The sequence below is a fragment of the Sphaeramia orbicularis genome, chromosome 8 (assembly GCF_902148855.1).
Source record: "Sphaeramia orbicularis chromosome 8, fSphaOr1.1, whole genome shotgun sequence".
Lineage (NCBI taxonomy): Eukaryota > Metazoa > Chordata > Actinopteri > Kurtiformes > Apogonidae > Sphaeramia > Sphaeramia orbicularis.
In genome coordinates, this window is record NC_043964.1 from 49491257 (window position 1) to 49516102 (window position 24846).

General features: G+C 37.8%; 1 protein-coding gene across 1 annotated transcript in view; it reads right to left on the reverse strand.

The window, feature by feature from the left end:
• The window catches only part of smg1 (SMG1 nonsense mediated mRNA decay associated PI3K related kinase), a 68837-nt gene extending 45027 nt beyond the window's left edge, over positions 1-23810 (reverse strand). Inside the window, exons 1-15 of the mRNA XM_030141505.1 lie at positions 23595-23810; positions 20885-21033; positions 18869-19021; positions 16268-16404; positions 10769-10827; positions 9793-10006; positions 8802-8927; positions 8604-8676; positions 7949-8046; positions 6213-6386; positions 5375-5596; positions 5095-5196; positions 3524-3814; positions 2303-2433; positions 831-992 (exon numbers count right to left, since the gene is read on the reverse strand). Coding sequence (XP_029997365.1) covers positions 831-992; positions 2303-2433; positions 3524-3814; positions 5095-5196; positions 5375-5596; positions 6213-6386; positions 7949-8046; positions 8604-8676; positions 8802-8927; positions 9793-10006; positions 10769-10827; positions 16268-16404; positions 18869-19021; positions 20885-21033; positions 23595-23671 — 2168 coding nt within the window. The 5' untranslated portion in view covers positions 23672-23810. The remainder of the gene's footprint in view (positions 1-830; positions 993-2302; positions 2434-3523; positions 3815-5094; positions 5197-5374; positions 5597-6212; positions 6387-7948; positions 8047-8603; positions 8677-8801; positions 8928-9792; positions 10007-10768; positions 10828-16267; positions 16405-18868; positions 19022-20884; positions 21034-23594) is intronic.
• Between the last annotated feature and the right edge of the window lie 1036 nt (positions 23811-24846).

Here is a 24846-nt window from a genome sequence, read left to right on the forward strand (position 1 = left end):
TGGGAGCAAAACTATTAGGTCAATTCATACCAAATTGGGTTTAGAGATTGCCAGTGACCCAGAATAGATGTCATTACATTTTGGGAAAGGTAGGTCAAAGTTAACATTTTTCATGATTTTTTAAAAATCTTCCCATTTACTTGTAATGGGTGAAAAATGTGCAAAGGGTGGGGTTTGTTATGCCTGGCAACCCTTGTTATAAAATTATCCTCTGCATTTTTCAGTGAAAATCAGACATCTTTCATATTTAATCTATTCATCACGCAGATGTTCAAAGTCAATCCAAAGGTTATTATAACAAAGAGAGAAAACTAAAGAAATGGCAACTTTTTCAGTAAAATGCCATATCATTAACTGAACATTAAACAAGTGTTTCCATCCACTGTCATTTATCCAACTCCATGGGTTTTACTAGTGAATCAATGTTGTAGCAGATGACGATGTTTCCACGTTCACTACTGAGCCTCTAAACGTCCAAATAGGTCATATTTGATGACCATGAAAAAATGATAAACTGTATTTTACACCAATTATTTAAATGTATTGATAGGATAAGTGGATCAACAGTTATTAAAAATTTTAGATCAGTAGATAGTTTTGGTCAGCAGTGGATGTTTTGGTATTTATGGGTTAAATTAATGATCAGACATCACCTGTCATTTTGTGCCTTTTCAAACAAAACAAATCTCTACTTAATACTTGCATGTATTCACTTAGATCATAATTATAAGCTTAATTAAGGCATGCATTAGACAGCTTGTAGAATGTAAAACAGAATTCTAGTCTAAACATTCCACAATGAACTCATGAAAAAAGGAGAGAGGTAGAACCTGGCCTCGGGGTAAAGGTGCTCCTTCATCAGTAGACCTCCCAGAAGGCTCAGCAGTGTGCTGAAATGTTTTTTGGTCGCTGTGGTCACAGTACTGATCACAGCGCCATCAAACAGGGAGGGTGACGATGAGGATAGACTGGAGGATATGAAATGGTCATGCCTGGAGAACAACAACAACAAGAAAAGGTCAGTCAGAATAGAAAGCACACTGAACTTCATGTTTTACTTGTTGAGGGCTTACTGTCGTGTGTGTCAAAAAGACTGATCTGAGGTTTTGGTTTGTGTTTTGAAGAGGTTTCATGGATAGAACTGTGGTGACAAAAGTGGTCATGTTCCTTAAATATGAAGATTTAAGTATCATTAGGTCTTGTGTACTTGCGTTACAGCAAATATTTGCAATGCTATTCATCTTTCAAAGGTGCCATATCCCCTGTATTTAAGTTAAAAGGGGTTATATGTTGTACTTCTACTTTCAAAGATTAAAAGAATGACTTAAAATTATCATTACAGTTTTTTAGAATAAAGAGCTCTAAAGTTAATCCAAATGAAAACTAATGTCGTGAGGTGTTATAAAGTGACAAAATAGGAAGAGAACCCCAAAGAAACGAGTCTAAAAAAGGATACAGTGATTAAAGCCAACCCACAGTTTAAACCAAACTGACTGTTCTGGCCTTGTTTGGACAATTTACAACAGATCTTTAGTGCAGCTATTGACAAAACAACCTGCACAGAAAACAGTTGATTTGAGATTTTATTGTGTCTGATTTCTGTCCAAAAAAATTAAGCTAAGCTGACAATTCTATAAAGTACAATAAACTACAGGGTGTTTGCTCTTTATCCAAAGAAAAATTTCAGACTTTTTCAAAACTGATAATTTTTTCCCTAAAACCTTAACTTTATGTTCCTTTATACTTGTGTGCCTACTTTTTTGGTTGAGATTGTACCTGTTGTGTGTAGTAGAAAAGTTAATTTTACAAAAATGAATGAATGCATCATTAGCAGTAAATTGTTTTCCTATCAGAAACATTTTCAAAACATTAAAATCACAAAAGTGCATGGATATCACACAAACAAGTTTCACTAGAATCATTCCAGCACCGACTGGTTAGTGAAATCATAAAGTTTTTTATATGCTTTCCTTGTGTATTTTTTATCTTACAAGATTACATGCCTTTGAACATAAAATTCCAGACTGTTCAAGGTCTGGAAAACAGTGTTTCAAAATTCCAGACTTCTTAAGACTTTCAAGACCTGTGCAAGCACCCTGAGTATTGGATGACAAAGCACAGGAAGATACAGCGTTATTTTGATTAGCTGTCAACATAATCCCCTATAAGTTTTTGTTTGGAGAAGAAAACTTGATGAACCCACAATACAGATTTATGTAAACAATGAGCAATGTTAAAAATATACGTTTGATAGGAATGCATTATATGTGTGGATGAATTAAGCACAGGTGTGCGTTTTTACCTGGTGCAGTGAGAATACAGGGTGTACAGCACAGCGTACTGGATAGCAGGGTAGTAGACCGCTAACTCTGAGTGGACCAGCATCAGGTTTTGACTGAGCAGAGCGAAGACCGTTGGAGACAATGCCCACATCTAAACAAAAATTGTAGATTTCATGATGAGCACACACAACCCAGTAGTTTATCTTGTGTTAATGCAACCATAAACACACCTTGGTCCTTCCGACCACTATGAAAAGCTGTGTACACAATGAACATTTTTGAGATAATACTGGTGCACTGCAAAAAACTATTATTCTGACAAAAATTCTAGTTCCACGATTTCGAACCTCTATTGCTTTAATTTTGATGATTATGCCTTTCAACCCAAAAATGAAATAAATCTAGTGTGTCAAAATATTAGAATAGGATCGATCAGAAAAATGGAAATGTTAATGTGGAATGTTATTTCATTCCTCTTTGAGAGCCACACAGAGCTATGGGATATTATCCAGAACCATTCCCGCATGATTTGTGACATCTGTGGCATGGTGACATCTGAGGAAATGTGACATTTTGAGGTGTCCTTTAATTGTCCCCAGTGTAAGGGGGTCTGAATACTGTTAATGCTGTTTGAGCAGCGTCTGGACATGCTACACCTGTGCTGTGGGTAGAATCACTAGACCACTGAGCAAGTGCTCACTTGCAGAGATGGACACAAAGTTTGTTTATAAGTCAAGAGAATTAACCATGTCTAACAATTATAAGACATCATGAGCTCATTTTGGGCCATGCTTCTTGAGTTACACAAATACTGTACATGGTGCATTTATATTTTTGCTTAGTATATAATCCACACAGGATTGAATTTAGGTCCTTCGTGTTGCGAGGCCAAAGTGCTTACCACTGCACTACCATGCTTTCTCTTTACAGGTCAATGCAGTCAAAGAGGTAAATATGTAATAGAGTATGTAACATACATATTAACTGTTTCACTAAGAACTAAAATGCCTTCCCCAACATATAACTTAATAAATGCTACCGAAATCAGACAAACAAGAGTCACGTGGATTTGAGGGTACAAAATTTGAGTTTTTGTCTGCTTATCATTCTCCGACTACAAACTAAGACTAAAACTAAATGCTGCCCGTGATGAAAGTAAACTGTCTGCCCATCACATCCTCTACAGAAACAATAAACAGTTCTATCAAGGGATGAGAAGCCAGAAAAGCACAGCAGCTCACCCCAATAAGAGAGTTCTTGGTATTTCCAATTGTGGTGAGGGTGCTGAGGTTGAAGATGAGGGTGAACTGGGCCTTCTCCAGAGGTAGGATTAGAGAGGCAAAAGTCGGGTGCTGGATGCTGGGACATGCGCTTTCCTTTGTCGTCTCTCTTCCCGCTGGCTCTAAAGTTCCCATAAGACTTGACAGGGCACATGCCATCTCGCCCAATACCATTTTATATGCCGCTTCCAGTGTTGGAATGTTTTTCAAACCCAGCAGCGCCTGGTACACTCCATGAACAGCTGACATGACCTGTGGAGTGCATGCAGGTGCACACAGGAAACACAGATCTCAGTTAGCCATACTTTGAGGGTACTGCACTGAATTACACTTCAATTTACTTCACACCATAGCTAGGGCTGGGTGATCTTTTTACTAACCACTATTACATCCCTGTCTTAACTTTTGACCTTCTCAGTTTTCAAATACACCATAGAGTTCAGACTAAAGCTTGAGTTTGTCGCAATTACAACACATATCCACTAGAAACAATTCCACTATTAAAATAATGATTAATAAGTGGATTTATTAAAAAAATAAAATAAGATAAAATAAATAAAAATAATAATAATAAAAAAAGTGGATCCTATAATCTACCTACATCATGACAGTGTAGTTTCCCCATTACGATGCAAAAACATATCAAATATATACTGAAACTTATTCACATGGAATAAAGGAAATGGCCGTAATTTTAATATTGCTTCTAAGCTTGCAAATGTATTGACGTTTTTAATGATTAGTTAGAATCTGTTAACACTAACAGTGTTCAACTTTAACCATTTAAGCTGCGACATAATGCATCTTTACTGACACCGATGTGGTGTATGTCTTTGGTTTACCACTGAAAATGTAATGCACTTAAGATATACATTATGTGTTGCTTTTCCACTGCTGGTATCAGGTTGACTTGCCAAGATATGGCATATTTTTTTCAGTGTTTCCATAGTGTGAGAGCAGAGGCCATGAGGAACCAATCAGACAGCATATCTTGTGCCATCTTTGCCAAGGTTCTATGTGAACTAAAGTGATAAAAGTGATGTAAGATCATGCAGTTCAGATAAATCACAAATGAATTCAGTTTTGTCCTCCTCCATTGAGGCCTCACTCATAGCAGCAGTAACACTGAGGATGATGTCACAACAGATAACACTGTCCGTCTGGTTTGACCAGCTGCACTGAGGAAATGCCATACTTTTAGTGGAAATGTAATGAAGCTGTGATCAAACTAAGCAGAGCAGAGTTGAGCCGATTCCAGCAGTGGAAAAAAAAATACTGAATATCACCATTAAAGCAAAATAGGAAGCTATAATTTTTGTCGACATCACCCAGCAAGATCTCTATGACTGCAAGGTTACTGCAGCAAAGCATCTGTGTAAAATCATGATTACTGCACCTCAGACTTTTAGATCCAACAGCAGGTGAACAGGATCTGAACTCATTTTTGTTGTCCTCAGAACATGATTTGGTAGACTTAAAAAAAAAGTTTTTTTTAGCTGAAATGAAATGAAGCAGTATACACAAACACTGACCTCCTTTTCTCGGTGGAAGCGCAGCTCGAGCAGCAGAGAATCAGGTGCCAACAGTTTCTCAACAAAGGTGGCAGGAAGCTTGGTATTGATCTGGTCCACAATCTGAATGCAAAGTCAGGAGATCGTCACCTTCATTATAACTGTTATTTACTTCAAAATAACAACAACCCAAGAACAGACTTCAATTAACAAAGGATTTAGTTATTGTTTTAAGCACATAAATGACAAACAAAACAAGGAGGCACAACCTATTTGACTGTTTGCTAAAAGGTGTACGTACCAGAGTGAGAAGGCTGAGCACTGCCAGACTGTAGTCTGAACCACAGGCCCGGCAGCAGTCCAGCTGGTCCAGACCATATGCCAGGACAGCCTCCATCAACTGGCCACAGGGCTCTACACTCGCCAACAACACACCTACACACTCGTTCCCTGCTGTGAGAACTGTCTCAGAGAACTGAACCTGCTTTGCTGTAGTCACACAAGCCAGGACCCGGTTCAGAACCTGATAAGAAGGCAGAAAGACAGAGGTAAGCACAGTGATGTCCTCCACCCTGACAGGAAGCTTGGCAATCATTATTTCAGAAACAAAATGATTTTAAATTAGCAGGAAAACTGGTGATTTGCTTTGAAACAACTGTAAAGTTCTGCTTAGATTCTATTGAACACAGAAAAATTGCCTGTAATTGATTATCAAATGTCAGTACAAAATGAGTAGATCTTATTTGTGGACATTATGTTAACAGACAACTTCAAATAGTGGTTAGCAAGGCTATCATTAGGAAGCAGTAAACAGTAGTAAAATGACAGTATGTTGTAAAATTAGTTTCAAATTTCATGTGCTATGAAAGTGGTTGGACTATACTCAAATGTAAAGAGGCTGAAAACGAAACTAAAGATGCTAGACTGTGGTGTCATTTTGCTGGATAAAAGAAAAAGTGTCATTGAAAAAGGTAGCAACAAAAGGCAGAAACAGAAATCAAAGATTAGTTCTGAGGACCAGTACTGATATCAAATAGTTTTGAACAATACTTAACTTAGGTGACACCCTAGAGTTAACTCAACTACCAAGTCTTGTTCACAATGAAAACATTGCTTGTTTTCCTGAGTGTAGTTCTTACATCTGTTACGTAGACCTCAGTGATGGGTGGTCCTCTGATGGGGCTAAATCGTTCTCCGATGCTGCGGACCACTGTGCTGAAAACCCGGAGCAGAGCTGCCAGCTTAGGCAGTGATACCGAGGGAGGGGGGATGTCCTCATCTGGCACCTCACCTGACACCACATGGCTCAGATCCTAAAAGAGCACATACTCAGTTATTATGACAATATTTCATCCACTCCATTCAGGCACACTGAAGACTGCTTTGCTTCTTCTGAAAATAAACTGAATGGCCAATTTTGATTTTTAATAATCATGGGCCCAACATTCATATCATACCATCACAATACAGGATCCACAGTTCGAGTACATGATGAATAGACCTACATCTATCATTCACACCAAAACAGCCATTGGAGCGAGTTTAGCAACACTCCAGTCCAGTGAGTGGCAGTAAATCAGAGGTCACTACCACTTTACACCAGGTAAACTCAGACAAGAGAGAGCAAAGATATTCCAGTATAAATACATTGGATGTAGCTTTTAATAGTATCCTAGCATTCTCAGGTTTCCAAACAGACGCACCTTATGATGAGAGCAATCCTGGTATCTGCTGACAACAAACAGTGTGTTGAATTACTGCACGTCCACATAAGTCATTGAAATGAACCTGACAGTGTGTGTTTTTGTCTGAGGCTACATGTTGTCCATAATGACATGTAATAAGATCCTGTCAGATCCAGACAGTGAAGTTTGCAAAACCTTGTGAATGTAGCCCAATTCTGTTCCTTTTAAACATCCATAGAGGCTGTGAAAGTATTCGGTATGTGGCATATCTCATTACCACACTGCTATGCACATATGAAGAGTGGGCTACTAATATTTATAGAGGGACTGGTTTTAATGAATAGTAGCTCCAGTCTGTGTCTTATGGATAGAATAAGACTGATTTTGTGAGTAACCCGATTTTTTAAAATTTAACAAATCAAACAGAGATAACAGCAGCTGGGTGCTTTATCGTGTTCTGTAACAACAGACACTGCAGTTCAGTTGCTTTCAGTAAAGTACTTGTAAATGGTTGTTAAGTGTGTTGTGTCTTGTGTAGCGGTCAACTGTATGTCCATTTGGGTCCAGTCCAATTCATCTACAGATTTAAAGTCCATGTTTAACTTGAAACAGTATCTTCATCATTTGTATTTTATAAAAATGAATATATTTGTTTTCCTATTCTGACATCCAACAGCATGACAAGACATTTTATTCTTTATTTCATGCATATTGACTATTAGTTTTCATTTGTTTCGGCTTCCAGTATGTGCGGTATAGCGTCAAGTAGTAAAAAGTCAATTGCATTACTGTGTGTGAACTGTGACCCAAAAACCAAAGTATGTACCGAACCATGATTTTTTTTTTTTCTACTGTGAAACCCCTATTAATAATAAATTTCTAAATATACAGTTTCCACTGTATGAGCCGTATATTCCATGAGACTGTGGTGATCAGCCTATTTGATGTTAGTGTGCATCCATCTGTTCAAATTTAAGAGGTTGGAATTGGAATCAAAAATCATCTAATCTGTCTCTATCTCTTTCATAAATTTTTGAAGCTTGAAAAATGTGTACCACAGAAACTTTGTGATAAACAGGTCTTACTTTCAGAATACTTTGGAGACTGAGCCTGCATAACTGCAGATGAACATTATCAGTGTAATGCATCATCACATTCCACAAAAATAGTATATATGTGATCAGCTTCACCTCTGCATACGCCTCCATATCCTCCAAGAACTGTCCCAGCAGAGTGGTGGAGAATGTCAAGTCTGCAACCCAGAACTGCTCCAAACTCTGTAACCAACCTATGAAACACATGGATAATGGCAGATGGTAAAACATTAACCTGCTAGAAAATACAACTGATCATTTCTTTCAATCATTATAGTAAACCAAAAAGTACACTGAAATAATTGGCAGGTTTGCCTATTGGCAGAGATGGGTCATGTAGTTAACAGACTTCAGTCATATTATGTTCTATTTCTTATCTGTCAAGAAGTTCAAATGCAAATGTGCCTTGTTGATGTATTTCACATACACTAGCACAGTACATTCGCCCATTCTAAATTGTAACTTCTGTCTCTTGAACAAGTCTGATCCCAGATCAGCAAGAAAATGGCAATACACATGCTGCATGTGTGTGATTGTTTTTCAGAGAAAAATCACAAAAATGTAAAATTGTGTCCCATTTCATAATGGCCAAGAATTCAGATTCATCTTCTACAAGGACCTACCTTGTATGAAATTTTAAAGGTGAAATGTGATTTTGGTTTTTAGTTACAGATGCAGACAGATGGACACAATTGCAGTATAGTTACATGGTGAAAAAACACCATCTTAAGCAGTAACAAGTTCAACTAACCTGACACTTGCTGAGTGAGTGACTGCCTCTGAGTGTGATCTATGTGCCAGCCCACCAAGATATCCACGGTGTCCTGTCAAAAAAAACAAAAGACAAAACACTAAACCAACAGAATATGGAGCAAACAACAGTAACTGCCATATCTTCAATATTACATGTGTCGCCCAGTAACAATACTGATCACACTGAGATTCTTACCCTGAAGTTGGTGCTGAAAACATGTGGGTAGCAGCGAGCTACCTGAAGAATACACTTCACACTTTGACAAAGAAGCTCTGGAGTGTCCACATTTTCTAGGATGGACTGAAGGTTGCTCATCACCAACTGAAAACACACAAAATACTAAGTTCAGGCCAGATTATCTGGTAGCAGCTAGAGTGGTGTAGTAAATTCCCCAACAGATATAATGGGCTAGAAGTAACATATACCCGGATACTGTCAGGCTGTTTTATTCCATTAATAGGCTGAGGAAGTTTAGCAAGTCTCCTAAAAGCCACAACAGTCTGATTTATGTAGAGACTATGTATTTGTCTCTGTATGTCCACAAACATCACTAAACTCATAAGTACATGCTTACTTAGACTTGAAGAGTCATAGTCATTTGAAACTGTGTTGTCAGAAACAAAGCTGAGGAGCTAAAGGAAAATTTATTTATTTATTGGCCTTTATTTAACAAGGAAAAAAAAAGACTCACTGAGATTAAAAATCTTAGTTGTCTTCTGACTTTTGGAACACGTAGATATAACAGGACCAGAGACTGTAATTATTAAAGTCATTCCAACAGATGTAGATCATTAAATATGATGGAAGTAGACCTAAAATACATTTATGAATAAAAGAATACCAGTGTTTCCGCCTGCACATAAAAAGATCTGTGTATTCAACTTGAACATGTAAAACATAGTGATGAGTACGAGCTCTGAGGCCTTTAACAAACCTCAACCTTTAACAAACAACACCATGATATACTGCATCAAGAGCATGTCAACACTGATGACACATTCTTATAAATAATGCCCCCATAATCCAACACAGACATGAAAGTGGCAGCAACAAGTCTCTTTTAGCCTCAAAAGAAAGGCAAGATTTTATCCTGAAAGAGAAACTCAATTACACCTTCAGTCTCCTAAAAATATACTGAATGTGAGGAGTGAAAAGCTGCAAATCATCTGTAAGATTGGGAGGTTACCTGCATGATGTGAGAGAAAGCCTTCCTTTCTCCTGCAGCCTCCAGTGCACGCTGCGCTGCCACCAAGTACAACAACTTCACCTCGTCACGAGTGCTTGAAGTAAACTTGAGGAAGAGCCATTTGAAGATGCGCTCAGCCTCATAGCTTAGCACTGTACAGAGGAGACCGAGGCAGGCTGCTGCATCCTGACGCAGCTCCCACAGGAGCTTACTGCTACATACAGCAATGAAGGGAAAGAACACATGTCAGAGAGCACACATACTGTAACAGTATGTGTGATAACACAGAGAACAAAAAAAGAACACAACCTGAAAATAATAAATAGTTTTGGATGTTTACAGTGCTATCACTAGTGTAAATGAAGAAATGAAGCAGCATGACAAGGACAAACTGAAGGCTCAGTGAAGTAAACCTGTCAGTGAACAGGGAAGCACTACAGAGCAAATTACCACAATTATCGTCTCAGTTATTAGGTTTACTTGAAATTGGGAGGAAAAAGATTTTTTTTTTCCTTTATTTAGGCCCAGTTCAGACAAAAGATTTATGATGAGGTGGTGTCAATTGTTGGAGTAGCCTCACGGTTAAACTAAAGCTGTTTGTGGGAGACTGCTCAAAGATTACAAATGTGTTTGTTTTATTGTTTCAATCCTTCCCATCTGTCAACCAAACACCACTGCACTGCTTTTCATGAAATAGGCTGTCAACAAATTGACAAAGATGAATAAATAACTCACCTGTGTCACCAACCAACATATTAAAACTAAAACCTCCGTTACCTTGTCAATTAAACTAAGCAGTAACTAATTTAACAAAAAATTGTTGGTTTATTTGTGGTTTAATTATACAAGAAGAGCAGAAGCCTGCACTTGCCGAGTGCCTGCCATTTTTTTCAACCTGTAGTGTCAAATGACACTAATCTAGTACAGAATCAGTGTGTTAGATAATGCAACAACAATAATGCAAAATTCTTCTTACCTCTCATTCAGAATGTCATTCAAGGTGCTGAGAATGGTGTCCAGCTGTTTGACCAGGGTCTGTGTGAAGGCAATGAAACTGTTAGGACAGTCAAGTGCTTGGCATTACCTCATAAAACCCAAACAGACATTCACTAGTAACAAAAATCTTTTACTTATCTAAAAGGTTTAATACCTGTTGATCCACTAATCGTATCAATACATGTAAATAATTGCTGTAAAATGCAGTTTGTCATCAGTTGGTCATCAGATATGACCCATGTGGATGTTCAGAGGCTCCGTGGTGAACGCGAAAACACCATCAACTTCTACAACATTGATTCACCAGTAAAACCCATGGAGTTGGATCAATGACAGTGGATGGAGACACTTGGGTTTATCTTCAGTTAATGATATCTTTGCTGAAAAAGTCACTTTGTCTTCAAATTTTTCTGTTTCTGATATGATAACCGTCAACTTTACTCAAATTGTTATAAACATCTACATAATCATTAAATTAAACATAGGAAAATACCTGGTTTTCATTGAAAAAAAGCACAAAATAAAAAGGATAATGCAATAACTGGTGATAAATCACTTAAGAAAGGTTAAATAGAAATAATAATAATAATAATAATAATAGATTAGCGTTATATAACGCTTTTCTATGAATGCATACTCAAAGTGCATACAGAGGATCCATTATTCATTCACTCTCACATTCCCCCTCTGGTGGTGGTAAACTACATTTGTAGCCACAGCTGCCCTGGGGCAGACCGACAGAAGCGTGGCTGCCAATCCGCACCTACAGCCCCTCCAACCACCACCGAACATTCATACGCATTCATGCACCAGTGTGAGTAGTGACACTGGAGGCAAGGAGGGTGAAATGTCTTGCCCGAGGACACAACAGCACATGGACAGAGCAGGATTCGAACCCACCAACCCTTCAGTTATTGGATGACCCACTCCACCATCTGAGCCATGGCTGCCCCCCAGAAAGAAAAAATAATTTGGGAACAGCCACAGAAGTAGCACTGGGTCTTTACGGGATAATTTGGCTTTATTGCAGCATATTTATTCAGTTTTTACAAACCCTCATCTCTACAAATCTTACCCAAGATGATGAAGAAATTTACCATGTTGTGAATACGCTACAGACAATTTCTACAAATCATTTTATTACACATTAAAACAGACTTTCAGGTCTTGGTGGCACCTTTTTCTTTTCTCATTAGTTGTTTTGAACATGTCACTTGGGCTTCACTGTGAATGCTGTCGGTGTCGACTGTTTGAAGGGAACCAAGAGTACAGGGTGGGGAAGTGAGGCAGGGATTGAAAGACAGTGTATGACCAATTAGTTTATTGAAAGTCATGAGAATTTATTTGCCACAAGAAAATTTACATAATAGAAAATGTTTTTATTCTATGTGTCCTCCTTCTTTCTCAATAACTGCCTTCACATGCTTCCTGAAACTTGTTCAAGTGTTCCTCAAATATTCAGGTGACATCTTCTCCCATTCTTCTTTAATAGTATCTTCCAGACTTTCTTGTAATAGTTTTGCTCATAGTCAGTCTCTTCTTTACATTATAAACAGTCTTTATGGACACTCCAACTATTTTTGAAATCGCCTTTGGTGTGACGAGTGCATTCAGCAAATCACACACTCTTTGACGTTTGCTTTCCTGATTACTCATATGGGCAAAAGTTTCTGAAAAGGTATGGATAATAGTGTTAGGTATGATTATGACATCAATATATGTTTGGTTTCAAAACAATTGACGTAGTGCCTGCTGAGAAAAAACAACTAAATGTTCACTGTAAATTTTGCTTCCTCACCCTGTAAATACCAAATCTGAAGTTACTAGTCTGTTTAACTCTTAAAAAATACTCTCTTAAGAGGTCTGTGCTTCCAAAGTATCTGTTTCAATGCCTGAACTTATACTGCCTTCACATGCTATTGGGAAGATGATCCTTTTCACTCATGAACTAAAAAATTACAAGTGCGTTGTATTCAAGTGCATTTGTTGTTGTAGCGAAATGAAAAATGGCTGACATGATTTATTGTGATCTGTTACATGGGTAAACAGTTTTAGACATGTTAATTCATCTGCTACAGTACTTTTTTGCTTCTTTATGCTATAAATGTGCAAAATCATCAGTTAACAGCAGCAGAGCGTAAATAAAAGCATTGTTTATCATTCGACATAAATCCTTCGTTGCTCTCCACCATGTTGAAAAGTTCAAAGGTTATTTTCACCTCGGCAGCTCGCAGATCAAAACTTTTTCCCTGTTCTCCAGTGGAAAAGACAACGTGAGGGGGCATTCACGTGCAATTTTTGAGTTTGTAACTAGTATTTTCCACAATTCCCATGGCACGTGAAGGCAGGATTATACTAGCCTGGCCAGCCATCCGGTTTTCTCAGTGTGTTCAATACTGAGAAAACAGTCTGGAATTGGCCCAGTCGCTGTGAAATATGCACTATATATTCTATACCGACCAATCACAAATCTGGCGGGCAGTCAAAGTCAGTTCCAAGTCCGCAAATCTCTTTACAACTGTTGTTGGTTGTTTACTTGATTCAAAAATAAGCACTGAATTACAGATTACACCCTGTATTCTCATTTCTCTGACAAAAGCCTCACGTCCATCTTATCTGTGATTGGTTTACTCGACACCTGTTAGTCCCACCTTCATATTTGGATTCAACCCCCGTGATTCCAGATGGATTTCTCATTGAGAAAGATGGATGGCTGGCCAGGCTAGGGTTATACGTGGTAATTAATTTTAATATATTAAACTCAATATCATTTATCTGGAATAGTAAAACAGCCATATTTGCAAAAGATTATTTGCAAAGAGCAAAACAGTAAAGTGGAAAAGCTCTCTAAAACTTTTGATTTTATTCCTAAGAAGTCAGTTTGGATTGTATTTTAAATTGGGCATACTACCAATCAGATGAGAACTGCCTCATTTGGGTCAAGTATGAAGCACACCTTAATTTCCTTACTAGCTTTCATTGGCTTGAGTGCAGTTACCATTGAATACATTTAATACCAACCCTGTAGTCAAACAGACTTAGAATGTATTCAAAATTTAGAAAATACATTAATCTGAATGATATATGCCTGTTTAATCCTGTGGCTTTTAACCATATTTTCCTGCCTTCAGTACAAAATACAGCTTTTAATAATTGCCATAGGAGAAGCTTGACATGTTTCAAGTCTTTATAGAAAATTATACACTGAACAAAACTATAAATGCCCCACTTTTGTTTTTGCTCCCATTTTTCATGAGCTGAACTCAAAGATCTAAAACTTTTTCTATGCACACAAAAGGCCTATTTCTCTCAAATATTGTTCATAAATTTGTCTAAATCTGTGTTAGTGAGCACTTCTCCTTTGTCCTTTGCTGAGATAATCCATCCACCTCACAGGTGTGGCATATCAAGATGCTGATTAGACAGCATGATTATTGCACAGGTGTGACTTAGGCTGGCCACAATAAAAGGCCACTCTAAAATGTGCACTTTTACTGTATTGGGTGGTCCAGGGGGGTCAGAAAACCAGTAAGTATTTGGTGTGACCACCATTTTCCTCGCACAGTCTTCTTCATGAATTCTCTGAAACAGCTTTGGAGATGGCTTCTGGTAGAGAAATGAACATTCAATTCACAGGCAAAAGCTCTGGTGGAGATTCCTGAAGTCAGCATGCCAATTGCATATTCCCTCAAAACTTGTGACATCTGTGTTATTGTGCTGTGTGAAAAAACTGCACATTTTGGAGTGGCCTTTTATTGTGGCCAGCCTAAGGCACACCTGTGCAAAAATCATGCTGTCTAATCAGCATCTTGATATGCCACACCTGTGAGGTGGATGGATTATCTCAGCAAAGAAGAAGTGTTCACTAACACAAATTTAGACAGATTTGTGAACAGTATTTGAGAGACATAAACCTTGTGTGTACACAGAAAAAGTTTTAGATCTTTCAGTTCAGCTCATGAAAAATGGGAGCAAAAACAAAAGTGGGGCATTTATATTTTTGTTCAGTGTATATAGAAAAGTTTTCCTCTTTCAGCTGTAAGAAATTTAGGTGGGAATTCCTTTTTAGATATTTACAGATTGGTCACTGGGCCCGTTTACATGACCATGAAAATGATAATTGTAATCAGATCTGACGCGTTTAGATGCACTTCAATTCGATAATCGAAAAGCCTGGTTTAGATGTTTCATTCCATTATCGGATTTCTTTGGGTGTATGTATGTAGATTCAAATTTCCTGTTATTGTCCTTGACTCACGTTTGACTTCGTAACTTCCGTTTTCTATGATTTTAATAGTTTTTACACATGCACAGATGTAAAAGAACAAAATAAATCAGATTGACGTGTATAGATGCAGGAAGACATCAGAGTATTGGGGAGAAATCCAGTTGTGTTAATCTGATTTCTCATAATCAGATTACTGCCGTTATCTGATAAAACATCACATTATGCCATTTATGAGATCACTTGAATAATGTGATCACTCCAGAAATCGGATAATGATCGGGGTATTAGTGAAAACAGGCTCAGTGTTAGAGGTCTTGTTCTGCAGTTGCCTTATAAGCCTCTTAGCAATGTAACAAGCTTCATTATGTCTTCTAATCCTGTAAGGGTGCACATTTTGCAATAGGATCGTTTTTCTCAATAAAGTCGATTTGAAAATTTGCTCAGACAATGTCAGACATTTCCTGCTAGCTTGGGTTGGTGTCCAATGAGATGATGTGGGTTAGAAATCTGGATTGCCCTGACCTGCACAATTTTACGTGATATTTCTTATCACTTTCGCTTGCTCATCTGAGAAATGCACAGTTTGATGTTCAGTGTATAGTTAATTTGCCCTGTTTATGTTATGCACCACTATGCTAGCAACCTGGAGCCAAAATAAAAAACAAAGTTCATGATTTAAAGTGACCCATAGCCCACTGATTGTTTCACTTTGGGTCAGTTCATAAATTGAATCTTTAATGGTCAGCTTTAATGGTCAGAGCATCACCTGATCTGTTCATAGATTCAGAGCAGGAGGATTTAGAGATCAGGAGGATGCTGGTAAACCACCACACTGTCAAAATACCGACAGTGTTGCATTCAGTTTTACACTTACAAATGTTACATGGAAGATCTTTTTTTCCCGCAGAAATAAAAATTATATATGATATTTTTTTACATTACTATTATTTTAAAAAATCTGAATCTATGATAGTGATTGGTTCAAAACTATGTTATTGCAGTTATCTCATAAAGAATATTAATTTCTATACTAATTCTATATCAATCATAAATAGATACGGATGCCTAAGGGTACAAAAACATGGGATAAGTTTTGTGGTTACATTTTGTAAGAGAGAAAATGACCTGTTGCACTTAATGCCATTCTTGTGACTATTATACACATTCATATAAATATGTTGCCCCATACAACTATGCACTCTCAGTGTCTAGTTTTGGGAGAATCTAGTGAGAAAAAACAATGTGACTGACCACTTTACTCTCGCTGTGGCTGATGAATTCCTTCAGCTGTTTAAGAGTAGCTAGCCTGCGGTCGCGATCATCCTCCCTGGAGACTCTGCGCAGGAGGTTGGCCAGCCGAGACTCCTCTGAGTGAGCCATCCCTCTGTCTGCAACAACATCACCAAAGATGAGTACAAACATTAACCTATGCAGCAATTGGTAGGATCAAAATGCACACCAGTTCTCGGCTGGAACAATGCACTGATGGAACAGATTACACCAGTGGTTCTCAATCTTTTTCTATGGGGGGCCCCCTTCGGAGGACGAAAAATCTCCAGGCCCCCCTCAACCCCAACAACATTGTAATAGTTGTGCAATTATAACTTTTATTGAAAGAAACATCAACATTGCAACAATACTTTTTGCGTTTCTTTGAGTAATTTGTTGGGCAAATTAAAAATTACTTCAATTTTTGCTTGAACAATACAAATAAACTCAACCAGACTGCTCCCTGAGACAATATTTTCCCAAAGAAAAATAGGAAATGCGCAATTACCTCACAACAATGACAATAAAGTTATATTTTTTATAACAATAAACAAATTTTGGTAGGAAAGATGAACATTTTAACAATATCAGTGGCTGCAATGAGCATGTTTACATTGCACATCTCAGAAGATTAAAGTGCAAACTGTGCAAAAACAGAAACATTGCACATTTTTCTTTTCCAGTCCAATCCTTGTCCATTGTCCAAACCTAAACTCTTTGTCTAATCTAGTGACAGATCACCATGGCAGTAGATTAGTTTATTGTACGTCCTTAAAATGAGGCCAGGGTGTTCCAAAGCTAAAACTTTAGTTCCGCCTGCTACATGTTCTAAAGTGAAGAAAAAAAAAAAACACCCAGGAGTAATCTCATGCCCCCTTGCCAAGCCTTCATGCCTCCCCTTGGGGGCCTGCCCCACAGTTTGAGAAACACTGGATGACACTAATTCAACAAATATGCTGACTTGCACATGAGGCATTGGATACGTTTATTTTCATCACCAAACAATTTTTTTTTCCCCTCGTACATGTTTTTCAGGATTCTGAATTTTATGAAATATCATAATAGGTCATTTACACTTGATGCTCTGTGGGTGGAGGGCACAGTGTGGTTTTCTCCTGAGAAAACACTGTCAATATACTTCGGGTTGGAGTCAAATTAGCTTTGCTCTAGGTCAACCAGTTTAAGAAATTACTGGGAGCTACTATCAAGTAACTATATTTGCTGTTAAAGAAAGGGACAATGCAAGAAAAGAAACATCGCTCGGTAGCCTTTGTTTCAACTGTACACTTCAGCTGAATGTATAATCATACATTTTAAGAAAACAGCTAAAAGCAACACCACTAACACCTCAACTTAGGCTAACAGATACACAAAAGACATAAATACATGTGAAACTACTTTTAGTGATCAGTCTGTCCATGGTGATCTATAAGATTATTATAACAAATGTTACAATTTGACATCAGTCTGTAAACCTGATACTCAGTTGTACTAGAGATATTTTGGTACATTTTTTATATTACTACATACAGGGGTTGGACAAAATAATGGAAACACCTTCACCTCAAGATGATAATGCCCCAATCCATACAGCTAGAATTGTTAAAGAATGGCATGAGGAACATTCTAATGAAGTTGAGCATCTCGTATGGCCGGCACAGTCCCCAGACCTCAACATTATTTAGCATTTATGGTCAGTTTTAGACATTCAAGTAAGACGTCGATTTCCACCGCCATCGTCTCTAAAAGAGTTGGAGGGTATTCTAACTGAAGAATGGCTTAAAATTCCTTTGGAAACAATTCACAAGTTGTATGAATCAATACCTTGGAGAATTGAGGCTGTAATTGCTGCAAAAGGTGGACCTACACCATATTAAATTATATTTTGTTGATTTTTTAAGGTGTTTCCATTATTTTGTCCAACCCCTGTAGATGCTTTAGAAAATTTTTTACAATATCTCCGACCTGAAATTAAAATTGGGATTGTCTTTGCTATATATTTACTGTCTGATTGTCCATCTTAGCAGACTTGTGGATACATAGCAATCTCTGTTATTAAATTGGTAAAATGAAGCCTATGGTAGCTGTAAAACTGCCCTCCCTCTTCTGCCTTATCACCCCACAGAGATACTTGTTTCATTGGACCACAGAGACTCACTGGTCCAGTAATGTCACGTTAATAACCATAGCGTTAACATGGAGACACGACAGCCTTGAATGTTTATTGCCAAATTAATCCACAGCTGTCATTTGTTGTCAATAGTAACAGTAGCAGTTGCTTCTACAGCCTTGTTAAGTTTCGGTTCGGTTGACAAACAGCTAGTCTTCATACTATAAGGATCATGTCCAACATATGTTACAATTTCCTTTTGGCACTTCCCTCTGTAATATTATCTAAATTAGCACAGCTCATACTTTGCTGTACCTCGTCCATTCTGCTGTTGACCTCTTGTCATCCATCTCAATTTTGTCAGCAGAATCATGAGGTCGCAAAAAGCCTATTATACAATCCTGCAAAGGGCTTACAGTGGCCGCTGCTGTCATGTCATGTCATCTCTAATGTCAGAAAACTGAAGAGCTTACCCTGCGATTTCCTCATATCCTTTGAAGCTAAAGCACGGTTTCCATGCTGAAAAGGGGTAGAATCCGTCGTCACGTCATTGGGCCTCAACTCTTGCCCCAGCGACTTCCAACCAAACGTAGTATCACAGACACTGTAACCAGCTTCATATCCACCTGAGGGACACAAACCAATGTCAAAACATGCGGGTCTCTAGCACATTGTCTAAATGCAGCTGTTCAACTTCTTCAGCTGACTGAAAAGTACACAAATAATTTTCTATATTCCCTAGAAACAAAACACTGAGGTAATGCAGGTCAAATAAACTTCTCTAGTTTCCTGTTAACTGTTTATATACAGTACATAAACAAATAGATATAAAAATGTATGCTAAATACTAGTGAACTACTGAAATTTCTTGAGTTATAACAAAAAAATGTTTTAATTCAACGACCACATAAAGCCTACAATCCTAATGACACAATGTGTTCTTCAGCGATTTTATCATCTGTCCAGATCAGGCGTCCATCAACTGCGGATTATTAAGAGCTGATAGTTTATATCAGGAAAAAGTCAATGGCCCGTTTTTTCTTTGTATTTTTTTTTATCCTTAGCCAAACAAACAGTCATTAAAAATGTATTCCCCCATATAATCATAATGTCTCTAAATCAACACTTCTGACCTTCTGTAAATTTGCAGTGGTGTATTTATCTGCAGAAACCCTGTCTTGTCTGTATTTTTTGCTATTATTTTCTTGTGTTTCTGGGCATCAGCCCTTTGGAAGTGAGTTTATATCTCCTGACAGTAACAGCACGGCACAGAGAGCATGGGTGGACCAATATAAAAAAGTGTGACTGTGTTTAGTGTGCTTTAGAACATGACAACTGCATATGAGGCTTTATGTTTCTGTTTCACTGCCCTTTTTTGCCATCACCGCTCACACTGCCCAGTCAGTCCACCACTGCTGCTCTCTCCCTTGTTGAGTAAAAAGGGACATTTGAATAGTTCTGTTAACAAACACATGCAAGAAATATTTACTTTTAAGTTTGCGTGTTTGCCTTGACATTTCTATAGTCTATATATTGTGACTGTGAAATTGTAAATTGCAATCACAATCCTGCCCCCAATAATCGCAATGATTGAAAAATCAAGTGTATCAAGTTAATCAAGTATTGCCTTTTTCCACTACTACTAAGAAAAAAAAAAGGACCAAGTGTCCTGTAGTCCAAAGGCATCTGTTTCACCCCTCCAGGTCACTCAAGGTCATGGCACCACATGAAAACCCATATGTGACTTCCTATCTATTGCCAATAGTAATTATATCAATATCTTCAACTGTTTTCAAGTTACAGCACTTTGACATTTTTCCCATTATGAGCCAATGGGGATTTTTTCATTTTCAAAAATTCATAAAAAATTCAAAATTCAATATTTCTCAAATCTTTGAACATACTTGGTAGACCTTGCCCCCAAGGAACCTCTACTATGAATTTCAATTGATTCTGGCTGAGAGTTTTGGAGAAGAAGTTTCAAGAAATCTGGACACAGATGACATTGACTTTGAACTTTCAAGGTCACTTAAGGTCAAAGGTCATGGCACCAAATGAAAGCCCATATGTGATTTCCTATTTATTACCAGCAGTAATCATATCAATATCTTCAACTGTTTTCAAGTTACAGCACTTTGAAATGCATCCCATTATAAAACAATGGGGATTTTTCAAATTTCAAAAATTCATAAAAAATTCAAAAATCACTATTTCCCAATTCTTTGAACAAACTTGGTAGACCTTATGCCAAATTTCAGAACAAATATCAAGTCATTCTGAGTGACTGTTTCAGAGAAAAAGATTCTTGAAAAACTGTTTATCCATGACGGACGGAGGGACACCAACTGATGCCAATAGTCCATCGGACCTTTCAGGCCATTGGATTGAAAAGTAAGGCTTACAGTAGAACCTTGCTGAATACACGTTTATAGTATTTCTGCTCCCACAGTCAGAACAAATCAGAAATTGACAGAGCACATAAGTCTCACCCTCTTCCTTGAGTGTATCTGCAGCAGCATAGGCATCGCTGGACACTGCTGGCTCGTCAGGGCAGCTGGGAGGCAACACGTCATATAATGCCGTTGAACCAAGGTCTCTGGACTTTACTCCGTCCTGGCTGGGTGATGCACTGTCAACTCTAAATATAAAGATAAGAGAAAGAGAGAAAGATGCTCATGATGACTGATAAGCAAAGTAAAAGCAGGCTTTCAAACTTGGGATAGGCCTGTGAACGAAGAATCCCATTCTATTCCACACAGTGAGATATTGTTTATGAGTTAAAAACTGGTATCAGATCAGGACAGGCAATACTAAATGCTTTGTATCAGAACTAAAAAAATCTGTGTCAGTGCCTCCCCACTGCATTTCAAACAGCTTCAACACTCATTTTGGGTTTTCTGAATCAACAAAAGGTCAAACTTATGCATAACCATATACTGATCTAAAATGTTTAATAACTTTAGAACAACTAATCCTATAAATACATGTAAAATTTCTGGTATAATACAGTTTGTCATCTTTTCATGGTCATCAGATATGACCCATTTGGATATTCAAAGGCTCTGTAGTGAACGTGGAAACACCATCATCTTTTACAACAATTATTCACCAATAAAACCCATGTACATTGATAAATGACAGTGGCTACAGATGCTTGTTTTCGTGTTGAGTTAATGATATAGTTTGTTGAAAAAGGCACTTTTTCCTCAGCTTTCTCTGTTTTTATATAATAACCTTTAAATTTACTCTGAGCTTTTATAAACATCTACATGACTATTAAATTAAATATAGGAAAATACCAGACTTTCACTGAAAAATGCTAAATGCAGAGGGTAATGTAATAAATGGTGATAAATCACTTGGGAAAAACAAAAGAAAACTCATTTGGAAGTTGTGACAAAAATAGTTGTGGGTCTTAAAGGGTTGATGTAGCTTAACTTGATAAGGCTTGAGTACGCTAAATTCCTGTTCCTGTTACTACACCAGTTAACAATGTAAGAAGAGCTCACTTAGGCAACATACAGTATAATGGGAAAAGTCCAGTGGGTTCAATGCAGATCTGAAAAACAGTCTCAAATTAGGAATGTCTCCTGGAGATTCCACAATCAGCAGTTCAGAATGTTGTACAGAAGAACAAGGTATTGCAAGGTGGAAAACCCTTGACAGCTGGAGCTGAGTGTTAAGTTGTATGGATGGTCCCGAAAGAACAGTTCTACCAAGAACTGAAACCTCACATCTCCACTGTAACTGCCTACTGTCAAGAAGTTTATATTTCCATGTATTCAGAGACCAGTGTCCATTTGTCAGGCCAAAATGACCAGGGGTTTGTTAGGAAGAATCAGTGTACCAGCGGTTCATCACACTGGTGACACCACAATGTTCTGAGGCTCTTCTACCAGTGGAACTGTTTGCATTCCACAGCCTGAATGGGAAAATTAAGAGAGGTCTACCACAAAGATTTTTTTTTTTTATTTTAGCCTTGACCCATATTACAGCTATAACCTGGACCCTCACAGTACATTAAAGATGTATAACCATGTTGGACCAACAAAACTTTCCACTAAATGACTGATAAATTGTTATAATTTTATAATATAAAAATTTTTTGGAGCAACCTCCTAGAAGAGTAAAATATGTGCAATCCAAACCATCACTGCTATAACATGCCACTTTTGGTTTCATTTCTGTTTGAGCTACACACATACTTAAGCCAGAAAACCCAGAGGCAAAAACTGTATATAGCCATTCCTCAGGTCCCCTGGTCCTACCTTATTATAATGTGATAATGTGTGGCTCTGAATTGTTATACCCACTGTATCAATCAAGTATGACATTAACAAGGAAAAATATTTTTCTAGGGAGCACCACCATAAGACAAGGAGGAAAGACTTAAAAGCAGGAGCCATTGTAATACTGTTACCAACGTTTTGAAATCAATACCATGGTGGCAAATGTAACGCAAATATTTAAAGACATGTTCATATGATACATTAACATGTTCACACACGTGAGGCTAATTTTGTACTTTAACGATGGCGTCGACTTTTTCCAGTTACTATCAGATCGAATGGGGTCATGTCCCACTCTGTCACTGATTTATTAATAGCAGTTCAATACAAATATTTCCAGATGTACTAAAGGAAGCCGAGGACGTTGCTGTGGGGTGGTGTCTACCTTCTGTTAGCTGGCTAACCTTGTATACATCGAACAGAATCGTAGTAATGCTAACCATTAAAGCCCATTAAAATGTGTATCACTTTGGGATAGGAAAATCACAATTCATCATTAGATTCAACATTGGAATATTATAAACGCACTTGACTAGCTACATATCTTGTACGACTTAAAATGCCGTTATCGTTATATGAGTTAGCAGCAGGTTGGCAGCACAGAGCTAATCAATGCTGTCTAAACAATCTGAGCTAACATTAGCGCCAGGCTCGTCTCATCAGTCCCCGGTTCAGAAGGGCTAATGAACAGTCTCACTACTTCATAAAATCGTATTGACTTCACGTTGTAGTGTTTGGCAAGGTCGTGATAAAATCACATGCAAATCTAGAACATTCAGAATTACTCATGTAGATGGTAAAGATATCCAGACTATTTCCCATGTGGCCACAACTTAAGAAAGCAACGGAGCGTAGGCCCAAAAAGTCACCGGTCTGTCTTTACCAATGTACACCGAGGCACAACACCAACCTGGGCTGCCAGTCATTCCAGTGTGGCTGCAGTTTGTGGGCGCCGCTGAGCCGAAACCCTGAGGCTTTACGGCTCATTACCTTTTAGAAAAATGCATGACCCGCTGGCAGCGGTAACCTTATCTCTCTTCTATCTACCTTTTCACTACTAGGTTTTGTCAAGTCTCATAAGTCGGTTAGCAACTTCTCGTTGAGGCTAGCATACGCTACTGTTTAGTGGGCCTTCTTCGAGTTTAAAAGAGCAGTGCATTACCGCTCACTTGTTGTTAGCGCCGCCTGTTGACCAACTTTATTATCGTCTTTTTGAGATCAAGGGCTCATGGAGAGAAATAAGAATCTGAACTTCTGCAGAAGAAACCAGTGTCCATAGTATCAAAAGTATTCACATTCATTACTCTGGTAGAAGTATACATACTAGGGTTTAAAAAGACTTCTGTAGAAGTTGAAGTATCAACTCAAGCTTTTTACTCAAGTAAACGTGTAAAAGTACTGGTTTTAAAACTACTTAAAGTATAAATGTAAGGGGAAAAAATGCCATTAGGACAAAGGCTTAGGCGGTGCCACAGGGGCCTATAGCGCACTACCCCACCTCCCCAAAAAACATTTTACTAGAGGCCATAATAACTGTTATATTAAAATGATAATGTTGAAAAATTTGGGATGCACTAGGTTACCTGTTCCGCCTGCATATATGCCCATTGAAAATTAATGCATTTTAGTGCAATGCAAATATATTAAAGAACCATATATGTGCACTACTGAGTAATGACGTGTTTCATGGAGCGGAAGATATAACGACTATAAGTATTGTAATGATGCAAAAAGTCAGGTGTGATGGATTGGGTACAAACCAACAGGGTGTCAGAATGGTATAAGTTTATACTTCTCATCCAACCACAATCAAATTCACAACATCTGGATGGCTGGAATGAAAACAAGCTGAAATGAAATAGGAGTAACAAGGCTATTTTTGAAATGTAAGGAGTAGAAGTAAAGAGTTGGCTGAAAAAGAATTACTCAAGTGAAGTACAGATAACCAAAATGTCTACTTAAGTAAGGCATGGAAGTATTTGTACTTTGTTACTTGACACCTCTGCCAGTATCCGGCATGATAAATAAATATGTTACATAATGCAGAGATTAATTTAAAAACATTTTGTACTGAATAAAAAGCAGCGGAAACTACCTTTTTAAGACACAAAAAAGGCCATAAACATATTTCCACTGTGCACTATAATGTTATTTTTTTCAAA